This window comes from Alexandromys fortis, unplaced genomic scaffold (assembly GCF_014885135.2).
Source record: "Alexandromys fortis isolate MF-2015 unplaced genomic scaffold, M_Fortis_MF-2015_v1.1 scaffold_22, whole genome shotgun sequence".
In the NCBI taxonomy this organism is placed as follows: domain Eukaryota; kingdom Metazoa; phylum Chordata; class Mammalia; order Rodentia; family Cricetidae; genus Alexandromys; species Alexandromys fortis.
The window spans coordinates 11,773,797-11,793,534 of NW_026067900.1; the positions used below are offsets into that span (position 1 = coordinate 11,773,797).

General features: G+C 44.4%; 2 protein-coding genes across 9 annotated transcripts in view; one reads left to right on the plus strand and one right to left on the minus strand.

Annotated features, from left to right (window-relative positions):
* Positions 1 to 19,738, plus strand: part of LOC126491101 (glutathione S-transferase A2) — a 193,948-nt gene that overhangs the window by 148,533 nt on the left and 25,677 nt on the right. The window lies entirely within an intron of this gene.
* The window catches only part of LOC126491187 (glutathione S-transferase A2-like), a 147,131-nt gene that overhangs the window by 68,446 nt on the left and 58,947 nt on the right, over positions 1 to 19,738 (minus strand). Inside the window, exons 1-7 of one of the 4 annotated variants that reach the window (XM_050126663.1) lie at positions 11,850 to 12,009; positions 9,154 to 9,259; positions 7,545 to 7,596; positions 6,621 to 6,753; positions 5,190 to 5,331; positions 3,098 to 3,229; positions 2,094 to 2,291 (exon numbers count right to left, since the gene is read on the minus strand). In XM_050126663.1, the coding sequence (XP_049982620.1) occupies positions 2,169 to 2,291; positions 3,098 to 3,229; positions 5,190 to 5,331; positions 6,621 to 6,753; positions 7,545 to 7,596; positions 9,154 to 9,240 (669 nt within the window). In that variant the 5' untranslated portion in view covers positions 9,241 to 9,259; positions 11,850 to 12,009 and the 3' untranslated portion in view covers positions 2,094 to 2,168. Of the gene's footprint in view, positions 1 to 2,093; positions 2,292 to 3,097; positions 3,230 to 5,189; positions 5,332 to 6,620; positions 6,754 to 7,544; positions 7,597 to 9,153; positions 9,260 to 11,849; positions 12,012 to 19,738 lie in introns of those variants that run through there. The other 3 variants (XM_050126684.1, XM_050126674.1, XM_050126693.1) reach the window with 3 other exon arrangements.

Here is a 19,738-nt window from a genome sequence, read left to right on the forward strand (position 1 = left end):
AGATTTTCAGTTCTGCCTTCACTTCAGCTTGAACTCTCTTCAATATTCCTATCTCTCTTGTTTTAAATCTCATTTTTAAAATCCTGGGTTGTCTTCATTATTTCCATCAGTCTTATGATTGTGTTATGTTGGGCATCGCCCAAACATTTATTCTCTTTAAATTTATTGAGTTGTTTCTTTATTTCTTCTCTAAACACCCAGAATTCTTTGATGAAATCTGTATTTTCTGTATTAAGAATGTCTGTGATCAGGGGTTTATTCTTATTGGAGAACTTTTTGTAGTGCTGGTAGGTTTGGTTTGGAGAAGATACTACCTTCATCTTTCATATTGCTTGTATTGTTTTCCATGGGAACTGGGTGTATAGACTTCTTTTGTTGATTCTGTGTCTGATGTGGGCACGGCAGGCTGGCACAAAGGACAGAATGTGTGGGAATGGCTCAGAACGGACAGTGGATATGGTGTGGGAGGGATGGATCAGGGGATAGGAGGGGTTTAGGTGTGGGGGTCTCTACAACCACCACAGCCAGCAGAGTAAGAACCCACAGGAGGGAAGAAGGGAGTCTGACCCTGAGTAGTTTATTTTGGGCATACTTAAGCACAGCACAATTTGCTGAAAAAAATCCTGATGATAAACTAAAACCCCTGGGTACACTAAAGCATAAGACAAGACTACACCAAGACTCTTTGTAAAGAACAAGTGACATCTTCCTTAAACATGGGTTCTATATATTGACAAGCTCATGCTATGGGTCATGTAGAGGATCCGGTGTGATCTTCGATACACGGATAGCTCAAAGGTCACCAAGCTATTAACCACAATGTTTCCCAGCCTCCTGGATGGGAAACTGGTAATGCCTCCCTCTCTTTGAAGGGACAAGCCTGTGTGTTTAGCATTCCTGGTTCCCTAATGCTTATCTGGGAGCATAAGGGCTCTGTGCCTCCCACAGCTGGAAAGGGTCTGACGTGTGTGCAGATGTGCGTGCTGGCCTGAGCTGGAGGTTGATGGCAGTGGAAGTGGAGCTCACCAGAATACACCAGGGCAGTGGTGTGGAGCCCAGGCTAGACCTGAGGAAGGGGAGGGTATGCAGAGAGTAGGAACAGAAGGACCCACCAGGCTAGACCTCAACAGAAGATGGTCAGGACAGGACTGGGCCTGATTATTTGATATTGCATGGAAAGGGTGAAGTCATGGGTTCCAGTGGGGGCAAGGACAGAATATTCTTCTGCATTTTTTGAGAGTTCTGGCTGTCCTGGAACTCACTATGTAAACTAGGCTGACATCAGACTCACAGAGGTCCTTGTAGCTATGTCTCCTAAGGGCTGGGATTAAAGACCTGCACCACCACACCTGGCTAAAGGCAGAGCTTTTTCAAGGAAATTTTCTGTTATTGTTATTTTGCTGGAATGTGTATTTTCCCTTTCTTTTACTTTTGCTATTAAAATAATTTAAATTTTTATTTTGTGTGTTGAGGTGTTTTGCCTACAGGTATGTATGTGTATCACGGGTGTTAGTGACCACAGAGGACAGAGGAGGACATCAGGTTCTCTGGAGATGGAATGACAAATGGTAGTGAGATGTCCTGTAGATGCTGGGCCCTAACGTGGGTCTTCTGCAAGAGCAGCTGTGCCTGTCACCTCTCAGTCAGCTCTCCAGATTCTCCCTCACTAATTTAAATTTTTTAATTTTGTTTTCTCTGTTATTTTTTCCTTCTTTAAAAAAATCCTTTTACTAGTTACCCAATTCTTGCTCCCTTAACTTGCAATCTTTCTTTTCCTACATCTTTCTTTCTTTTTTATTTTTGGACCTTAAATTTTTCTTCTTTATTTTTTTCCAATTTTTCATTAAATATCTTTCTTTTGTAGATCAATTTTACTTTTAAACATTTTGCGTAATTCTACAATGTTGTTAGTCATTTTTTTCCTTTTGTTAGTGTTCTTTTTATTTAGTTTTTCCTCACTTTTACAAGATTTGCTTTTATTTGTAGTGATTTTTGTTTGCCTTCCTCTTCCTCAGTGATGTCTGCAATCCCAGCTCAACAGGATGAAGACATGAGATACACATACCATTGGTTGACAATTATATCACAAGAACCAGGATGAACAATTGCTCTTTATTATTTAATAACATCAGAGACTGGTGTCTGTGGGCTCTGTCACTGCAGCTTTACTAAAACTTGAAAAGCTTCCTTGCCTCTTCAATTTTTTTCATATCAGGCGGAGGCTTTCTCTGGCTTCCAGGCTGCAGGAACTTCTTCACATTGGGCAGGCTGCTGATTCTGCTCTTCAGGGCCTGTAATCCAGAAAGCACAGCCTGAGAGTCAGAGATGCTCATGTATACAGTCCAAGCTAGCAGAACTCTCCCAGAACACAATGTACTGTATCCTAGCAACAGGACCAGAGAAGACATGAGAGGAACGACAAATCCATGATCTAGAAAGCACAGCTCAGCATAGTTTCCTGAAGACCTCCTTTGACATCCAATTCTCTTCTCCTCAGGCCCCTGGACACAGCCTGTGCAGAGTGTGGTGCAGAGCACAGAGCACTGTGTCTCTCGGGTGTGAAAGCAGAAATACCAAAGAAAGTGAAAACGCGAAAAACTGAGTTGGAAATGGGGGCAGAAAACATCAAAGTCTGACCAGGAATAACTCACAGTCAGTTTTCACACTGGAGATAAGGATGGGGTCACTAGGGGAGGGGCTGGGGGGGAGACAGCATGGTGGGGACCATGGAGAGGGAAGCACAGTGCTGAGGAGTCAGAGCAGAGGAAGGGGTCAGCATGACAGAGGCCTGCTCAGACACTGAGTGTGCAAAGACAGACCACATGAGATCGAAGATGAAGGCCAGAAGCAGTCTGCAAGGAACAGGGGTCCAGTGAGTGAGCTGTGGGGTCCTGCATCATTTTCATGACAAAAGAGAAAATATTCTTCTTGGGGTACCACCTCCAAATCTTCATACACAGAAAGATTATTGTCATGTCTCAAACCAGGGTCTAGTAGCGCAGTTTCGAGGCACAAAGTTGGGCCCTCAGCAGACCCCAGGCCACCATTATATTCTCAGAGCCATGCGTGTGTGGCTGCCTCTCTGAGGTGGTCTCACCTTCAGCAGGGGGAAAGGGGCCAGAAGGCTGGAGTCAAGCTCTTCAACATAGAGGAGAACTTCCAGCAGGTGAATGTCCACCCTGGTCAGCCTGTTGCCAACAAGGTAGTCCTGTCCGTGGCTCTTCAAGACCTGCCATATTAAAAGAGAAGGATTATGAAAACATACAGTTGGGCTGGGGCCACTACCCTTTCCCAAGTCTCGCAATGGAGTCTCTGACTCCTCCTGGCAGGTATACAACTGCAGACACAGGCCGATGATGGAAGAGGCAGCATGAGAATCAGGCACACGACCTCCTCTCTAAAGCTCAGTGACCTTTCTCTGTCATTGCACTTCCCATGGCCTTCACACCGCCACCTGTGTACATTTTCCACATGGGATAAGGGCTTAGCCCCTTGCACATCATGGCTCCTCCCCTTAGTTTGAAATGACAGAGCACCGGAAGTTCAGGACATTCCTCTCCCTGTCCTGTCTGTTCAGTCCCGTGGGCAGAGGCATCAACTGCAGGGAACATCAGTCACCAGAGAACACCCTGTGTCTGTGCTCTCCTGTGTCTGCTCCCCTCAGTTCTCTGGAATCTGAAATACACCTGGCTGAGCTACAATACAACATCCCTGTACAGCATCGGCTCTAACTCCCAACCTTCACTGCGTCATGACTGACAGGGCTGAATTGTACAGGGGGAACTGAGTCAGAGTCTCTAAGTATCTTTGTATGGATAGACGAGCATGCCAACAGCATATGGGGCTAATCTTCCTATCTGATTTTGGCTATTTATTTAACATTTATTTCAACATTTCTGGTTGTGAGAAGATTTAATAATAGCACTGTCTCAGATACAGTTTATGACATTTACTTAAATATGAAAATCACAGATAACCTAAAGCACAAGCACTGGCTACAGCATGAGCTACAAGTAGAAAAGAATTAAAATGCTTTGTGGTCACCTTATCACAGGGTACACGTCCACTGAGAAAAAATATAATGACCACATTCAGAAACAAAGAAGGCCAGGCATGGTGGCACACACATTTAATTCAAGCACTCAAGATGCTGAGGCAGGTGGATCTCTGAGAGCTTGAGTTCAGTAAACAGAGAGAGTTCCAGGAGAGCCTAATAGATAAATCCTGTTGTAAAGAAAAGGGAAAAAAGGAAGGAAGATAGAAACCTAAAACTACAAAAGAAAGCATCAAATGTTCTCAGTACAGAGAACTATGTGCCTGGTTCATGATTCACACAGAGATAACTCAGCGTTGATGGCTGGACATTACATCCTGTAAGACAGGGCCTTGACTCCAGAGGGCTGTGTGGGGACCTAATGGCCCCTAAATCCCTCACTGCTTCCACAGAGCAGAGGCAGCCATGAGGGAACGTTCAGTGAATTATAATGGGGTCAAAGTCGGGTCTCTGAGGAATCTGTAGGATCCCTAATACTGCAGGATCAGAGCTTTGTTGTCAGCTTTTACTTGACAGAAGATCAAGTCAGTCTGAAGTGTTCTTGATCTACATCCAAATAGAAGCCCCAACTAAGAGAGACACTACGTGTACACGGACACCCCTTCATGTGTGGATGTGCATGGCTCTCCTCCCACGCCTGACATCTGTGACCCTAACTCCTGCAGGCCAGTGTTCCTTTACATCTCTTCATCAGCCTCCTCCTCTCCCCTGCATCACTGTCCTAGGTCAGGTTCTTCTCCTCCGTCTTTGAAGCTCTCTCCTCTTCTCCTGACAGCCAGTGGCTCTCTGGCCTCCCAGTGTGATGTGACAGAATATTTTCCCATCTGTGGTTTTCTGCAGTGAGCCCTGGAATTGAAGCCCAGTGTGTCTGCAGGATCTAGGTCCATCTCTGGTGTGGCTCAGCCTTCCACAGATCAGGTCTGGTTATGGCCTTGAACCCTGTCGAATGTGGACCACTAGATTGGCGTGACCATGCGGTGCTCCTTCACAGGCCATTTTTATACAGCGTCCTGTGGGCAGGGAGCTGCACAGGGAGGCTCATGGAAGGTCAGTGAGGTAGCACCCTCTTTCTCAATCTCTGCCTTTCTCTTGTCCCTGGAAGTCAGTGTCCCCAGACTTCAAACAGCCTACTTACTTTTTCATAGGCAGGCAAGTAGCGGTTTTTGGTCTTTTCTTTTAACAAGGAGATCTTGGCTTCTCTTTGGTCTGGGAGACTTATGACCACTTGCAGCATCATCTCAGTGAGATCTAAAATACCCTCTGTGTACATGTCGATCCTGAAAGACAAAATGATCCAAATGGTTAAGGATTCTCAAAGGTTCCCTATTTTACATTTTAATCTAAAAACCTGAGAAATTTACATTGAAAAGTGGTTGTAAAATTACTCACATATAGTGGGTCATTATCTTTTATATTTAATAGAAATATTAACCTTCCCTCTAGTACAGTTCCGATACTGTGTTAGAATATTTTTACACACATGGCCGAACCCAGGACAGAGAGCATCCCTGGCCCATCTAGAGATGCATTTGTGATATATTTGGTGGCATCCCAGAAGATAACCATCAAACTGTCCAGCAGGCTTTCTCTCTTCTCTTCTCTCTCTCCCTCCATCCCTCCCTCCGTCCCTCTCTCCCTCTCTCTGTCTCTCTCTGACATGATTTGTTCTCAACAACCATGCAAAGATTCTCAGAAGTTACAATTCAATGTTGACACTTTACTTTGTTTTGCTCCCCTCACCCCTTCATGTATGTTCATGGCTAAAATCATACGTTGTGCTCCTCCTTCCTCTTTTATCGAATATCATGGCTGATTCTACCATGAGAAAATTAAGAACAACACCTCTAGAAGTATTTCTATAAAAGCACTGTTACAAGTGAGTCTCTATCTCCCATGGACATATGTTTCCTGCACTAATGTTTTTTGGCTAGCACCACGTTTAACTTTTGATCAACTGCAATACTCCTACACAGTGGTTTATGAGTGAAGGATTTTGTCAAGCAGAGTGGGTCACAGCAAGGGTGGTACAGTCAGCCTGACTGCTTTATTCCTGAATTAAATACTTCAGGTAATCTTAGCACTCGGGAACTGGTCTCTCTAAGCCTCATTGAGTTGAGCAGTCCATACAACTGGCTGGGAATTCAGATGCTTGCTCTGCACTGTTCCTACTCCTGGGACGTGGGAGGCAGCTCCTTCACCTTCCTTCCCTGGGACTCCTCCTGCAGCCTCAAGTCCTGGTTCCTTTGCCCTAAGCTGTTGGCTGAGGTCCAGCACTGAAGCCTTGAGCACCAGGAGTCATGGCTCCCCCATGCTCAGACACTTGGCCACCGTGTTTGCAATTCTGTCCCTGTGCTGTGCTGACAACATCATCCTCGGCTGTAGCCACACTCACCTGCATCCACCCCATGTGCTCCTCCCTCTCCTCCATGGACTCTTCCATACTTGGCCTAAGTGAAACAACCAGCCTGCTCTAGACATAAACCCTGCCACCCTCTTGCTCATTCATGAAGGGACCCAAATCCTTCCTTTGTTTCCCCTTGGAGTAATAACAGTAAATACACCGTACAGGGCTCTCTCCTTCGCGTCCTTCCCATAGAGGTTGTATTTGGTGGCGATGTAGTTGAGAATGGCTCTGCACTGCACCAGCTTCATCCCATCAATCTCCACCATGGGCGCTTGCTGAAACATCAAACTCCCATCTTTGAAAGAAGAAAGGAAAAAGGTCCTTGAGGTGTCCAAGTCTCACTTCTTAGGAGCAGATCATATAAACAAAAGATACATAATTGGCTCTCAGTTTTGCAAGCTGAACCCCATTTACTTTAAGTTTCTGTATCCTTGGGCTTTGGAGCTTCTCACATCCATCTTTATTTCCTATCCAGACACAGATTATATTTCTAGTGCACGTTTTCATGTCAGTTCATGTCCCTGGATACATGTGGAAGATGAGGAGGGACAGCAGAGGCCACCATGAAAGCAGAACTAGTATGCTTGACAATCTCATCATCGTCATGACATTAAGGTGATATGTGACATTTTCTTATGCAGTGAGCCACCATGAGTTCTCCAGCCTGTTCTTGTGGGGTGATAGTGACTCGTCAGTAGCTATGATGAAAACGCTCAAGAAAATCATCCCAGTTGTTTTTCCTCCTGTGATTTAATCAATGGCTATGTACCTGTGTGGTTATTAATGGACCTTGTGGGTGAAACCCTGCGTGAATAAGTCAGTGAGAGGGAGCTTGAATGAAATTGCTCACTCTGATGCAGAAAGAGTGAGAAAACATTTATTCCCAAGTTCCTAGACAAATTCTTGTAGAAATCTGCATCCCACTTTTATCACTGTCTCCATTTTCAGACCCTTCAAGGAGCCCCACCACCTCCACCACATCCCTCTGCCATTCCTGACTGTTCCCACCCATCACCCGCCAACATCACCTTCTGCTAAACCCTCTAGTAGGCACCACATGGAGGACATACAGACACTTGATGTTACCTTTGATTAACTTTTCTATATCTGCTGGGACTTCTATAAACTTCTCTTCAAACTAAAAGCAGAAAAAGTAAATGCATTCTCATTAGCTCATTCTTTATCACTGTAGACTTTTGAACTTGAGAGCTCCCTGGGTGGTATTGTGCCTGCCGGAGTTGAGACTTGCAATAGATATGAAGTATCTGATCGTGACCACATGGAAATTCAGATTAAACCCATCAAGAAAAGGGTGTTGATTATAATAAAGCTCCTTATTCCTGTAGTGTTCCTCCACCCTGACACACCATGTTCATTCTTCGGACCGAAGAAGAGAGTGATCTCACTAGAGGACCAGCACTGGGAGATTGAGGTTTTGGGCTCTCAGGAAAGCCAACTCTAATGATATAGAATAGAAGCTTCTATGTCTTCATCATGGCCATTGCATAGTCCCCGTGATCACCTGGGTTTTTATTTTCAGGATTTAGATTTATTAATTTCAAGTGTTTGTGTGTGGTCTCGTACACGTGATTACACCCATCTTGGAGGTCAGGGTTCATGGAGGCCAGAGGTTAGAGATTCAGTTGGAGATGTAGTGATGGGCAGGTATTAGCTGTCATATGTGGATGCTGGGAACCGTAATAGGTCGTCCTCCTGTGCAATAAGAGCTCTAAACAGCCAAGTCATTACCCTAGCCCCACATCAAAGTTGCTTCCCTTGAGAGACTGTTATTGTGTTTTTAAAATTTTATTCGATTTGCTTATGAAAATGACATGTTTTTGTGTGAGGGTGCGTATACCAAATGACAATCTACTCTGGCCTTTTGTATGGTTTCCTGGGATCTGGACCTGTGTGGTTTAACCTTTAGCAACCAGCCATCTCTCCAGCTGTCTAAAGTCGTTTTAACCAGTTTTTTCCTTTCACGGCTTAAAAAAAGTTTAAAGAAATTTTTCAATGATGAAAGGGTGAAAATCAGTGTCACCCCTTAAATTAAAATATCATACCATAATCTACAATAGGCAAATAGTATTGCCTATTAATCACTATTCAAATTCCTATTTCTATAGATCCTTTTTTGTAACCTGATTCAACTCAAGTAAGCAAGTAACCAAATATGTATTTGATTTTTTTTCTATTCAAAGCATCTTTTAATGTGAATATGTTCTTTGGTATAGAGTGAAGTAAAATTTTCATAGGTTCAAATCAGTCTATTTCCTTCTTAATACAAGATGACTATCATTTTTTATGGGGTTGATGTTCACAGTTTTTTGGGAGAGCAACAGGAAAGGGGGCTTCTTCCATTAGGAGGTGTATTTACCGGTTCTTCAACCAGTCCAGGATTGGGCCCTGAGGGTCACAGTGCTGGCTGAGCACATTGGGCATGTTCCCATTACCCCCCACAGGCACTGGTTTCTGTAGAGTGTGGCCTGGTTGATCACGGGGCATACTAACTGTAGGGGTTGACTGTAGGCATGAGTATAGTCCTCGCCATATTGGCCTTGGGAGCACCATGGACACCAAGACAACTACGATTTAAGGCAAAATTGTTTATATTTCCTGGTGTGGAGCCTCTCAGCTTTGAGAAGTATTTAGACTTATCTTAGGTCCCATTCCAGAGGAGCAATGCACAACCTACCTCCACCCCTGCTGCAGCCAGGAGCCACCTGATGCACTCCATCCTGCCCCTGGCATTCCAGTAGTGAAGCACAGGCTTCCCAGCCATGGCGGCAGCTATGGTTTCACTGTGAATGAAAAGCAAAGAGATCAGTCCTGGGAGACTGTGCTCTGGGATATGGTCAGTAATACAGCACTAGCGAAGGGCCGTCTGCCTTCTTTTGCAGGGGCCCAGGAAGGTCTAATGACTCATTTCTCACCCGTCAATGAGCGCCAACCTGCAATTGCACCAAACAGGTCTCAACTGGTCATGTGCCTTCACTTTGAGGACATAGACAGAGCATCCCAGATCTATAGTGATGAAGGACTGGGAGCCTGTTGAGCTTCAGAAAGCAGAGCCATCATGGAGGGGATGAGACAAAGTCCCTCCCCAGTCTTTTAGCTCTTGGTTTACTCAGTTCAGAAGCTTTGATGGCTTCATGTCACCCTGGCTGTGCCAAACCCTTGTTCTCCCCACAGGAGAAGGGCCCATCTCCTGGTTGCAGGTCTATTTCCCACTGCTAGACTGGATCCTGTTCTATGGTCCAGAAGGCGGTAGTTGATGCATCAACTTCATATCACAGGGAGTCACTGCCTTTGGTGCACACCACATAATGGGCAGTTGCTCATGTGAACTTCATGTAATCACCACAGAGTTTGCAGGTGAGGAGCTGCCCCTGTTTCCAGTCTACAGGAGAGATAGATGTCCAGACAGTCACGTGATGAGGAAACCCTGCGAGTGCAGCTCAGTTCGTGCACAGGGAACCCACATACTGGGTCCTGCTGCTCAGTGGGCTGTAAGTCAACATCATTGATCATGGGGTCTTTTCCTTTTGGTTTTTTTGAGACAGGGTTTCTCTGGGTAGCCCTGGCAGTCCTGGGACTACTTCTTATACACCAGGCTGGCCTCAAACTCACAGAGATCAGGCTGCCTCTGCCTCCCGAGTGCTGGGATTAAAGGCATGCACCACCACCACCTGACCATGGGCAGTGTCTTTAATTTGTGATATGATAGGAAATTTCAGAGTCTGTATTTTAAAATGACTCTACATGTATATGAGTGTGTGTGCGCGCACACATTAGTATGTGTATCTGTGTGCGCTTTAGTGTGTGTGTGTGCGTTGGTGTGTATGAGTGTGTGAGTGTGTGTGTGCTTTAGTGTGTGTGTGTGTGTGTACATTGGTGTGTGTGAGTGTGTGTGTGTGGCTGTGTATAAGTGCCCATGGCTGAAGTGGCTAGGAAGGCTAGAAGAAGACATCAGGTCTCCAGGGCTTTGGGCTCCTCCCACCAGTTCAGCATCACCAGGCCTCAGCAACATTCTGACCCCGCAGACATTGGCCTCCCTGCCCTCAGGTCACAGCTGCTTCTCTTGGGCACCTGGCGTTTCCTACAGCACTGTATAATGCTCTGTTCTTTTTGTCTTTCTGTTGCTTTTCTCTGTTTTCTCTGTGAACTCTCCTTTGCCCTGGAGAGTTCAATACTGGGGATTCACAGGGACTCTGAAATGCTGAGGATTTCAGATCCCTCCCCATACTGCAGAACCTCTAACCTCCCGGTTTTAGAGCTGCATACTGTCTCAGAGTCCGCTGGTCTTCTCCAGATTAGTGATGAATGCTTTGAACCTTAGCATAGGGTTGGCCGCATAATGGCTGAGCATCAGAGTTTGGGTTTAACCTCGTTCCTCTACAGACTCATTTCTTCCTGCCATGTCTTCCTACAGAATATTAAACTGTTTTCTGGTCTCACACGCATTTCCTCATACACACAGCTGTGATCACAGAAGAAATACACAGACAACCTTCTCTCTGGTGTACGATGCAAAGTTCAGTCTACATTCCTCGGACATTTCATGGTTCAATAGTTCAAGATTCACACTTTTTTTTTTCATTCTCTTTCTTGGGATTACCATGTAAAAACAGGTTGTGTTGTTTATAATTAAATATTAAGATAGTAATAATGTAACAAATCCTAAGTATGAAACCTGCTGGTCTGCTATTTAAACAGAATCATCAAAACAATCAGAATCCACAGGACACAAACAAATGTGGTAGAAATCCAGACTGGGGAAGGAAGGGCTTTGGGAGGGAGGCCTGGGAGAGTCTGGGTGAATTCAAGTTCTCAAGTGAGAGGAATCTGCATGTTCTCAGTGAGACTGGAACACAGTTCAAGAGAAGAACGTTATTGATCTCAGGTTTGCCTGAGAGAACAATCCAGGTCTACTCCTCACTGTCCTAAATCCCACGCATATAGATTCCCTTGTAAATACCTTAAACCCCACTCTTTAGCTCAGTGACACTGGAGGAGGAGAAAGGAAGGGACAGAAGAAGGGAAAAATGATGACCAGGACAGAGGAAACAGGGAGAAATGGCTAAGGCGGAATGGAGGAGGGAGGGAGGACAGAAAGAGAGAAGGAAGAGAGGAGGAGAAATAGCTTGCTACTCAACATTCATTAACAAAATAATTCATATGAACCAGAATCAAATGCAGGTAAAGTCAATGGTACTGAGCAGTGAATATGATAAAAGTATGTATATATATATGTATATATATATAAATTACATAATAAAACCAGCTCTTTTGTACAATTAATTCATGCTAAATAGAACCTGGAAAAGCTGTTTTCCACTGATGCAGACAGACATGGAACTAGTTACAGAGGTTATAAGAGAGAGAACTGACCTAGTGAGAGTCCAGACTTCCGCTCTGCTCAGCTCCCCAACTCCTGCTCCAGATGAGTGTGGGAGCTACTTTAGTAAGGTGACCATTCTCACCAAGGGGGGTGGGGCCCCAGAGCCACTCCCACTGACTCCCACTGAGTTCAAGAATGCAGAGTTTCTTGATAGACTAGGAAGCTGACAAATCAGGGAGGGGCTCACAAGCCCCCACCCTCTCCGGAAGATCTGGATCCTTGAGTGTTTTCATTGGTTTAATGCTTCTGTGTCTCTAAGTGACCTCTCATGTGTGCTCCTGTGAACAACCCTAATGAAGCACGTTGCTCAGGACAGAAGAAACACGGGAGGGAGGACTGAGCTAGAAGCATGAATGGTGTCACAGAGTCAACCACGGAACCCTCAACTATGATAAGATGTGACTCACGTCTACTGAATTTGGGGAAAGTTTGTGAAGTAGCCTTAAATTACACAATTAACACATTGTCTCAAACTCAAGGCTAAGTTGAAGTTCAGGTTACAAACCTCCTGCTTACTGTATCTGATGAGAAAGCTAATATCCTGTAATAGAATATTTGTCTTAACCTTTGTCCTGTTTTAATCTGGAGCTGAAGGGCAGAAAGAATTTCACAATTCACACTTAACTTCACCTGGATGGCTATCAACACACTGTCCCAGCATGCTCTGGGTCTCTGCGCATCTGTGCATCCCTGCAGTTCCTGCTGTGGGGAAGCTGTCATGTCACCATTAGCAATGGCATTACAAGACAGTGAGAATTACGGTTACTTCGTGCCAAGTTCAGACTCAGGGATCTTATCCACAAACAAGGGCATCTGTCACTGACTTCACTCACAGAACCACAAGTTCACTTGGGATTTTAGTTATAAATATTGGGTCATAGATCTCTGACTGTCAATCATTGCATGCTGACCTGGGTGGCTTCAGAGATGCATGTCACTGCCTGAGTCTGCACACCCTCCAGTGTCCAGGGCTGGCCCCTTTGTATCCTGGTGTGCACTGCTAATTTCTCCTCAGCTGTAGAATCCACTCCACTGCTCTACAAACAGCTGGCAAAGCAGCAGTGCTGCCCTCCAGGGTGATGCGCATGTGCACAGCACAGGGTCTCAAGTCCGTGTGTCAGTCAGTTCCAGGGAAGAGTTGTATCTGACACAGATCATGAAAGAGTCCATGTCACAGGCAGCGAGCACCTGGCAGAGGAAGAAAGAAAACCTGTGGGGAAGGCGAGTGTCCCAGGAGAGCACTGTGGAGACTTGCTGAAGAGAACTGGAGATCTCAAGTGCACAGCAAGGGTTGAGTCAGGAGCTCTGCTGAGGGTGCTGTTGCCTCTAAACTGAGTCCATTGTCCCTGTCCTGAAGGGAAGGGAGCCCTAAGCTGCCTGGCTGTTGGTGCCATGTTCCTAAGACCATGTCCCTGTTTTCCTAGCCTGCCTGCACTTTAGTCTTTCTACAGCCCAGGCTCCACAGTCACCATTGCTTCAGCTGGGCCTGCTCCTCTCCATCCACATGCTGGGCTCCCCCATCAGGTCCCTGTCCAGACAGCACAAAGCCCTGAGCAAGGAGCTCTCCAGGGCTTGGTTCTGAGTTCCCAAGGCTGGCCAAGTGCACAGCACACTGGAAAGTCTCTGTGAGTGAGTGACCAACTTTCCTTTAGTGTTTGAGATGTGTCACCGTGTGCAGGTGTAGAAAGGACATTCTAGTGGCCCGTCATGTCCCACCTCTGAAATAACAAATGTAAAAGTTCTTTGATGCAAATCCTGACATTATCTCTAATAAAAATGGAATGTATTCTACAAATTTGTTCTTTAAAATAACTTGGGCTGGACAAAGGTTTGTAGGGCTGGGAGTGTGGCTTGGATGTAATATTTGTTCTGGCATGCTCCCAAGAGCCCGGGCTAGAGCCTACATGGAAAAGAGAAATTCAAAGGCTTAAAATCTCTACATATTAATCCCCTCCGTGACAGCTTGTGGACATCAACCCCCTGTGTCATCTCACTCTGAGCCTCTGTCTCTTTGCCTCTTAATCATTTTTGCTTCTGAAAAGTACTAGCCAAGTTTTTGAAGCATATCTTGGGCCTTGGTGACAGTCTACCAATCTAAGGCTTTTTAGAGGCCCCAATGAAAGGACAAAAGGAACCTAGTTTTCTGCCCTTGCTCAGGAATGGACTTGGCAAGGTCAGCCTGGGGAGGAGGCCTGGGCCTCGAAGGAGTGTAGGTTTTGGTTCCTGGAAACGTGGCTGCTCCTCCTGAAGAGCCTTGTGTTATCAGTCCCAAGGCCACTGTGTGCTATGCCTGTAATGATCTTGAGAAACCCTGTGTTCCCTTTGTGTGACATCATTGATTAGCCCCCTGTTGACTTTGTCGCATTTCTCCCTGAACAATAGTATAAAAGATGCTCTATATTTTAATCAACTGTGGTAGTTTGACATTCCACGTAGGACCGTGAGGATTGGAAATGTTTAGCAGGAGGAACAGAGATAAGAAAGAAACACAGAGACCCAGGATTGTGTTGGGAAGGCAACTCAGCGCCGCTGCACACTGAGCTCTGCATTCTGAGTTCATCTGTGGTTAATTTTCCATAGACTTTTATACTCTAATACAAAATGGGGTAAGAAGGCAACAGACTGCTTTACCAGGATACAAAAGACAACCAGAACATTTACTTGCACCGATACTTTGAGCCATCTATCCATTAATTCCTGAGTCAAGCGTATGTTGGTTGGTGCAGTGAAAATACCTTAGGCCAAGTATCCTGCAGGCAGCCATTCCCCAAGTCAAAACTCCTATTTCAAGATAAGAAGCAGAAGGATGCTTGAATTCTCTGATCTTTGGTCAGGATGGAGAGAGTCTACCTCTATGGGCCATCTTAATGTCCAAAGCACCAGGTAACCAACCCTAGGTCAGGGTGTGTAGCCGAACTTGTTGTCAACAACTTTGTGCAAGCAAAATAAACTCAAACTCTCTGACCTTCAGACAAGGTGGCATAGGCTCACATATTTGGGTCTCCACAAGCTCCTGGGACCTACGGTGGGAGTGAGCAGGTCATGGAGTCGAGGGAGTGCTCAAAATTCTGAAAGAGACTGATCAGGCAGAATTTCACCAAAGAAGTAGTCGAGTCATGATAGACTATATTTATTAGTCAAAGAGCAATCCAAAGCAAACAGTGTGTCAAATTTTAACAGACACTGGAACTCAAAGTCCCAGGTCATTAACATCAGAGGTCTTTTAAGTTTAGTAAATGATCCCAGAGGGTGACAGCCAATGCTGATGAAGCAAGAGGCCACAGTACCAAAGTTAATGTGGGGTCTTAAAGGGACAGGCTGAAGCCAGGCTTGGAAAACACTAGATGTTTGGTGCAAGGTAGCCTAGAAGCTTTGTTGCTCTTAAGCAGATTTAACTCATTAGAGGATCTTTGCATATTTCTGAATTTTATTTTTATTTATTTATTTTTGGAGACAGGGTCTTACTACATAGCCCGGGTAGTGTGACTTTTATTCTTTATCAAAGTCTGAGTGTCACCAAATGTCACCAAAAGACAGATGCAACAGCTATGACTCTTCCAAGCAGTTTATGGAACTTCCCACAGTCTAAACTGTGAACCTGCCATCAATCCCCGACTCCACCCACAGACATGGCTGAACACAGTGATGTTTGTCCAGAAGAATCTCTGAGTTTCTGGTTGAGTGGGAGTTGATGACATCCCTGTGGGCTTCTCCTCTCCCACTTCAATGTGTTTTAACCCATCTCTTACTCCCCATCCTTTAGCTTCTCTTCAACAGAGACTCACACTGTTCTCTGTCCCCTCAGAATTCTCTAAGCACATTTCCTGATGCTGTTTGCTTGTAGATGTGGTACCTGAGATGCTTCCACTTACAAGTATCAGAAAACTCAAAATATCTTCATAGGAAGGATCAGCCATCAGAGGTGAACTGCAGAACTCTAGAGTTGGTTAATTTGTCAGTACAGTGATATTATCAATGACCCTAGATCGTCTGGGCTACTCTGTCATGTCCGCAGTGGGCTACAAACACGCAGATGTCCCCTGCCTCTCAAGGTCCTAAACCCTCTCTATTCCCTGTCCCTCTATGAGAACATGTGGTCCCACCCAGGGTCCCAGTCACCATTGTTCTGTGTGGAGGAATCCCCTCTCCCAGCTCTCAGTGCTTCTGTGCTCTCTCTGGCTGAATGAAGGAAGCCAGAAAACACAGTGATGAAAGAAAAGCAAAAACCTAAAAAAAAAAAAAAAAAAAAAAAAAGAACAAACAATATCAACAAAAAACAAACAAACTTGAAAATGATAAGAGACACATTGACATCAGATATTAATGAAATCCAGAAAATCATAAGAAAGTACTTTAAATATCTCTAAGTTTTTAAATTAAGTGAAATTCTAAATGGACACGATGTGGCAAAATTAAGCTGAGAAAAACGTTCTTAAGCTAATTCATAACCAGCAGCAAGACTGAAGCAGTAATAATAAGTCTCCTAACTTAAGCATGCCTAGAGCCATTTCCTCACATTGTCACCAGCCATTTACTTTTATACTTATGTGTTTACATGTGAGTGTGCACACATGTATGCGTGTCACAGTGTATACATAAATGTCAGAGGGCAACTTAGTGGAGTTGATTCTCCCCTTCCACTCTGTGGAATCAGGGAATTGAAACCCTTGGTGACTGCTTGTGTCTTTACCTGGGCTTTGGTGTCAGGGTAATGGTGCATCATAAAATGAGTTTGGAAACCTCTCTTCCTCTTCTACTCATGGAGCAATTTGGGTAACTGGTGTCAGTTCTCCTACGTACGGTAGACTTCTGCAGTGACTTCATCTGGCTCTAGGCATGTCTAAGTTAGGAGATGTATTATTACTGCTTCAGTCTTGCTGCTCGTTATGAATCAGTTTAAGAACTTTTTTCTCAGCTTAATTTTGCCACATCCTGTGCATTTAGAAATTCACTTAATTTAAAATGTTAGAAGTATTTAAATTTTGTTCTTATGCTTGGCTGGATTTCATTGGTATCTGTTGTCAATGTGTCTCTTATCATTACCAAGTTTGTTTTGTGTTTGTTTAGTTAGTTGGGTTTTTTTTTCTTTTTTTTCTTTTCTTATGGTTTGTGCTATTCTGTCATCACTGTATTTTCTAGTTTCCTCCATTCAGCCAGAGGGATATCTGCGCAGTTCTAGCCCACTGCGGACATGACAGAGTAGCCTAGACTTTCTAGGGTCATTGATAATAGCACTGTACTGACAGGTTAACCAACTCCAGAGTTCTGCAATTCACCTCTGATGGCTGATCTGCCTTATGAAGATATTTTGAGTTTTCTGATACTTGCAAGTGGAAGCATCTCAGGTACCACATCTACAGGCAAACAGCATCAAGGAATGTACTTAGAGGATTCTGAGGGGTCAGAGAAGTCTGGGTCTGTGTTGAAGAGAAGCTGAAGAATGGAGATTAAGAGATGGTTTAAAACACGTTGAAGTGGGAGAGGAGAAGCCCACAGGGATGTCATCAACTCCCACTCAACCAGAAACTCAGAGATTCTTCTGGACAAACATCATTGTATTCAACCATGTCTGTGGGTGGAGTCGGGAATTGATGCAGGTTCACAATTTAGACTGTGGGAAGTTCCATAGATGGCTTGGAAGAGTCATAGCTGCTGCAGCTGTCTTTTGGTGACATTTGGTGACACTCAGACTTTGCTAAAGAATAAAAGTCACACAGCTATGTATAAAGACCCTGTCTCTAGAAACACTAAATGCAAATAAAATTCAGAAATGTGCAAAGATTCTTTAATTTATTAAATGTGCTAAAAAAATAAAAAATAAAGAAAACAAAAATTTCTAGGCTACCTTTTACCAAACATCTAGTGTTTCCCAAGCCTGGCTTCAGCCTGTCCCTTTAAGATGCCACACTAATTTTGGTACATTGACCTCTTGCTTCATCGACATTGACTCTCATCTCTGGGCTCATTTGTTGAATTTGAAGGACCTCTGATGTTAATGACCTGGGACTTTGAGTTCTAATTTTTTTTTTTTTAGTTTGGCACACTGTTTGCTTTAGATTGCCTTTTGACTAATAAATACCTATCAAGATTCAAGTGCTTCTTTGGTAAAATTCTGCCTGACTGGACTCTTCCAGAACTTTCAGCACTCCCTGACTCCAAGATCTGCTCACTACACTCCCCCCCTTCTGGGCCCAGGGCTGAGATTCTTGCAGCCTGTGGACATAGGCAACTCCTCTCTGCCCATGAGAGTTAGACACACAATGTACCCTAATCACAGCTGCCCTGGGAGAGTTAAGTGCCATACAGCACATGTGTATCTCACACTATCAGTCAGGAGCTCAGCTTTCCCTCTGAGACCCTGGGCTCAGAGATAAGTCGGCAAGCCAAAGTTAGTGAGCAGTTGAGCCTTGAACTCAGAGTTCCCAGCTCTTCGCCATGCAGCGTGAGACAAGGAGCCAATTGGATTTATGTACAGCAAAGTCAACCCTGTGCCACACTGGCTGTTGCTTTCATTTTGTTTTGTGGTACAGGAAGTTGAGGCTATACCTTCCCACACGCTCTCCCACTCTTCTCTATCCTCTGTCTTCTTTTCCACCCTTGGTTTATTATTATTATAATAATTATTATTATTATTTCATGTGTGCATGTCTTTGTGTATCTATGTTGATTGTATATGCAGTTCTCACAGAAGCAGAAGGAGGCTTGGGATCTTCTGCAGATGGAGTTGGATAGTTATGAGCCTCTTGGGTGTTGAGAACCAACTCCCATCCTCCAGAGCAGCAATCCCTCTGACCCTATTTCTAATTGGTTTCTTCTGTAGATTTACTTTAGGGACAGTGTCTTAGTTAGGGTTTCTACTGCTGTAAACAGATAACATGACCATGGCAACACCTGTAAGGGAAAAGCATTGAATTGGGCTGCCTTACCTTTTCAGAGGTTTGGTCTGTTATAGTCATGGTGCAACACGGTGACATGTGGCAGACACAGTGCTAGAGAAGTAGCCGAGTATCCTACGTGTTGGCTTGCAGGCAACAGGCAGTGGGATGAAATACTAGGCTGTATCTTGAGCACATATGAAGCCTCAAAGCCCACCTTCACAGTGACACACTTTCTCCAACAAAGCCACACCTTCTTAATAGTGCCACTCTCTTTTGAGGTCATTTTCTTTCAAACCAAATCATTCAGAGTTTCCCTCTGTATTCCTAGGTGCCGTGGAACTCCTTCTACAGACCAGATGAGCTTGATTGACCCCTTCTGCTTCTGCTGGCCAGGGGCTGAGGTTACAGGCACGTGCCATTGTTGTTCATCAACTCCTTCCATCAGAACAGACATCTCAGTAGTTAAGGGCACTAGTTCTAGAGGAGAACTCGTTCACTTTCCAGCATTGACAAGGTGTAACTCCAGCTTCAGGGTATCTGAAGCCCTCCTCTCTGGGCAACAGGCACATGTTAGTGTACAGGCATACAGGCAGGCAAACCACTGTATATGTGAACTAAATAGAGAAAGAAAGAAAGTAAAAGAACAAAACAGAAATCTTTGGAGAAACAGCAGAGGACCTGGCTTGAGAAGAAATAAATATGAGTCTAGAATAGCTTTACTATAGAAAGAAGACTCAAACTACTTTCTATTGCATAGGACCCTGTGCAAAATCATATGTTGAGAAAGAAACAGTGTTGATTTATTTTGAAAAAAAATAACTTCAATCAATTTATCAGAAAATAACAAAGAGGCACTGTCCTTCAGCGACCGGGTTCTTGAGACAGAGGATGAGGGGATCAGGAAAAGAGACAGGTAAATTTAGATTAGGGAAGTCTTACACAAGCTATGTCTTATGCCAAGGAAGCTTATTAAAAAGTACAGCATCTTTTATACTATTGTT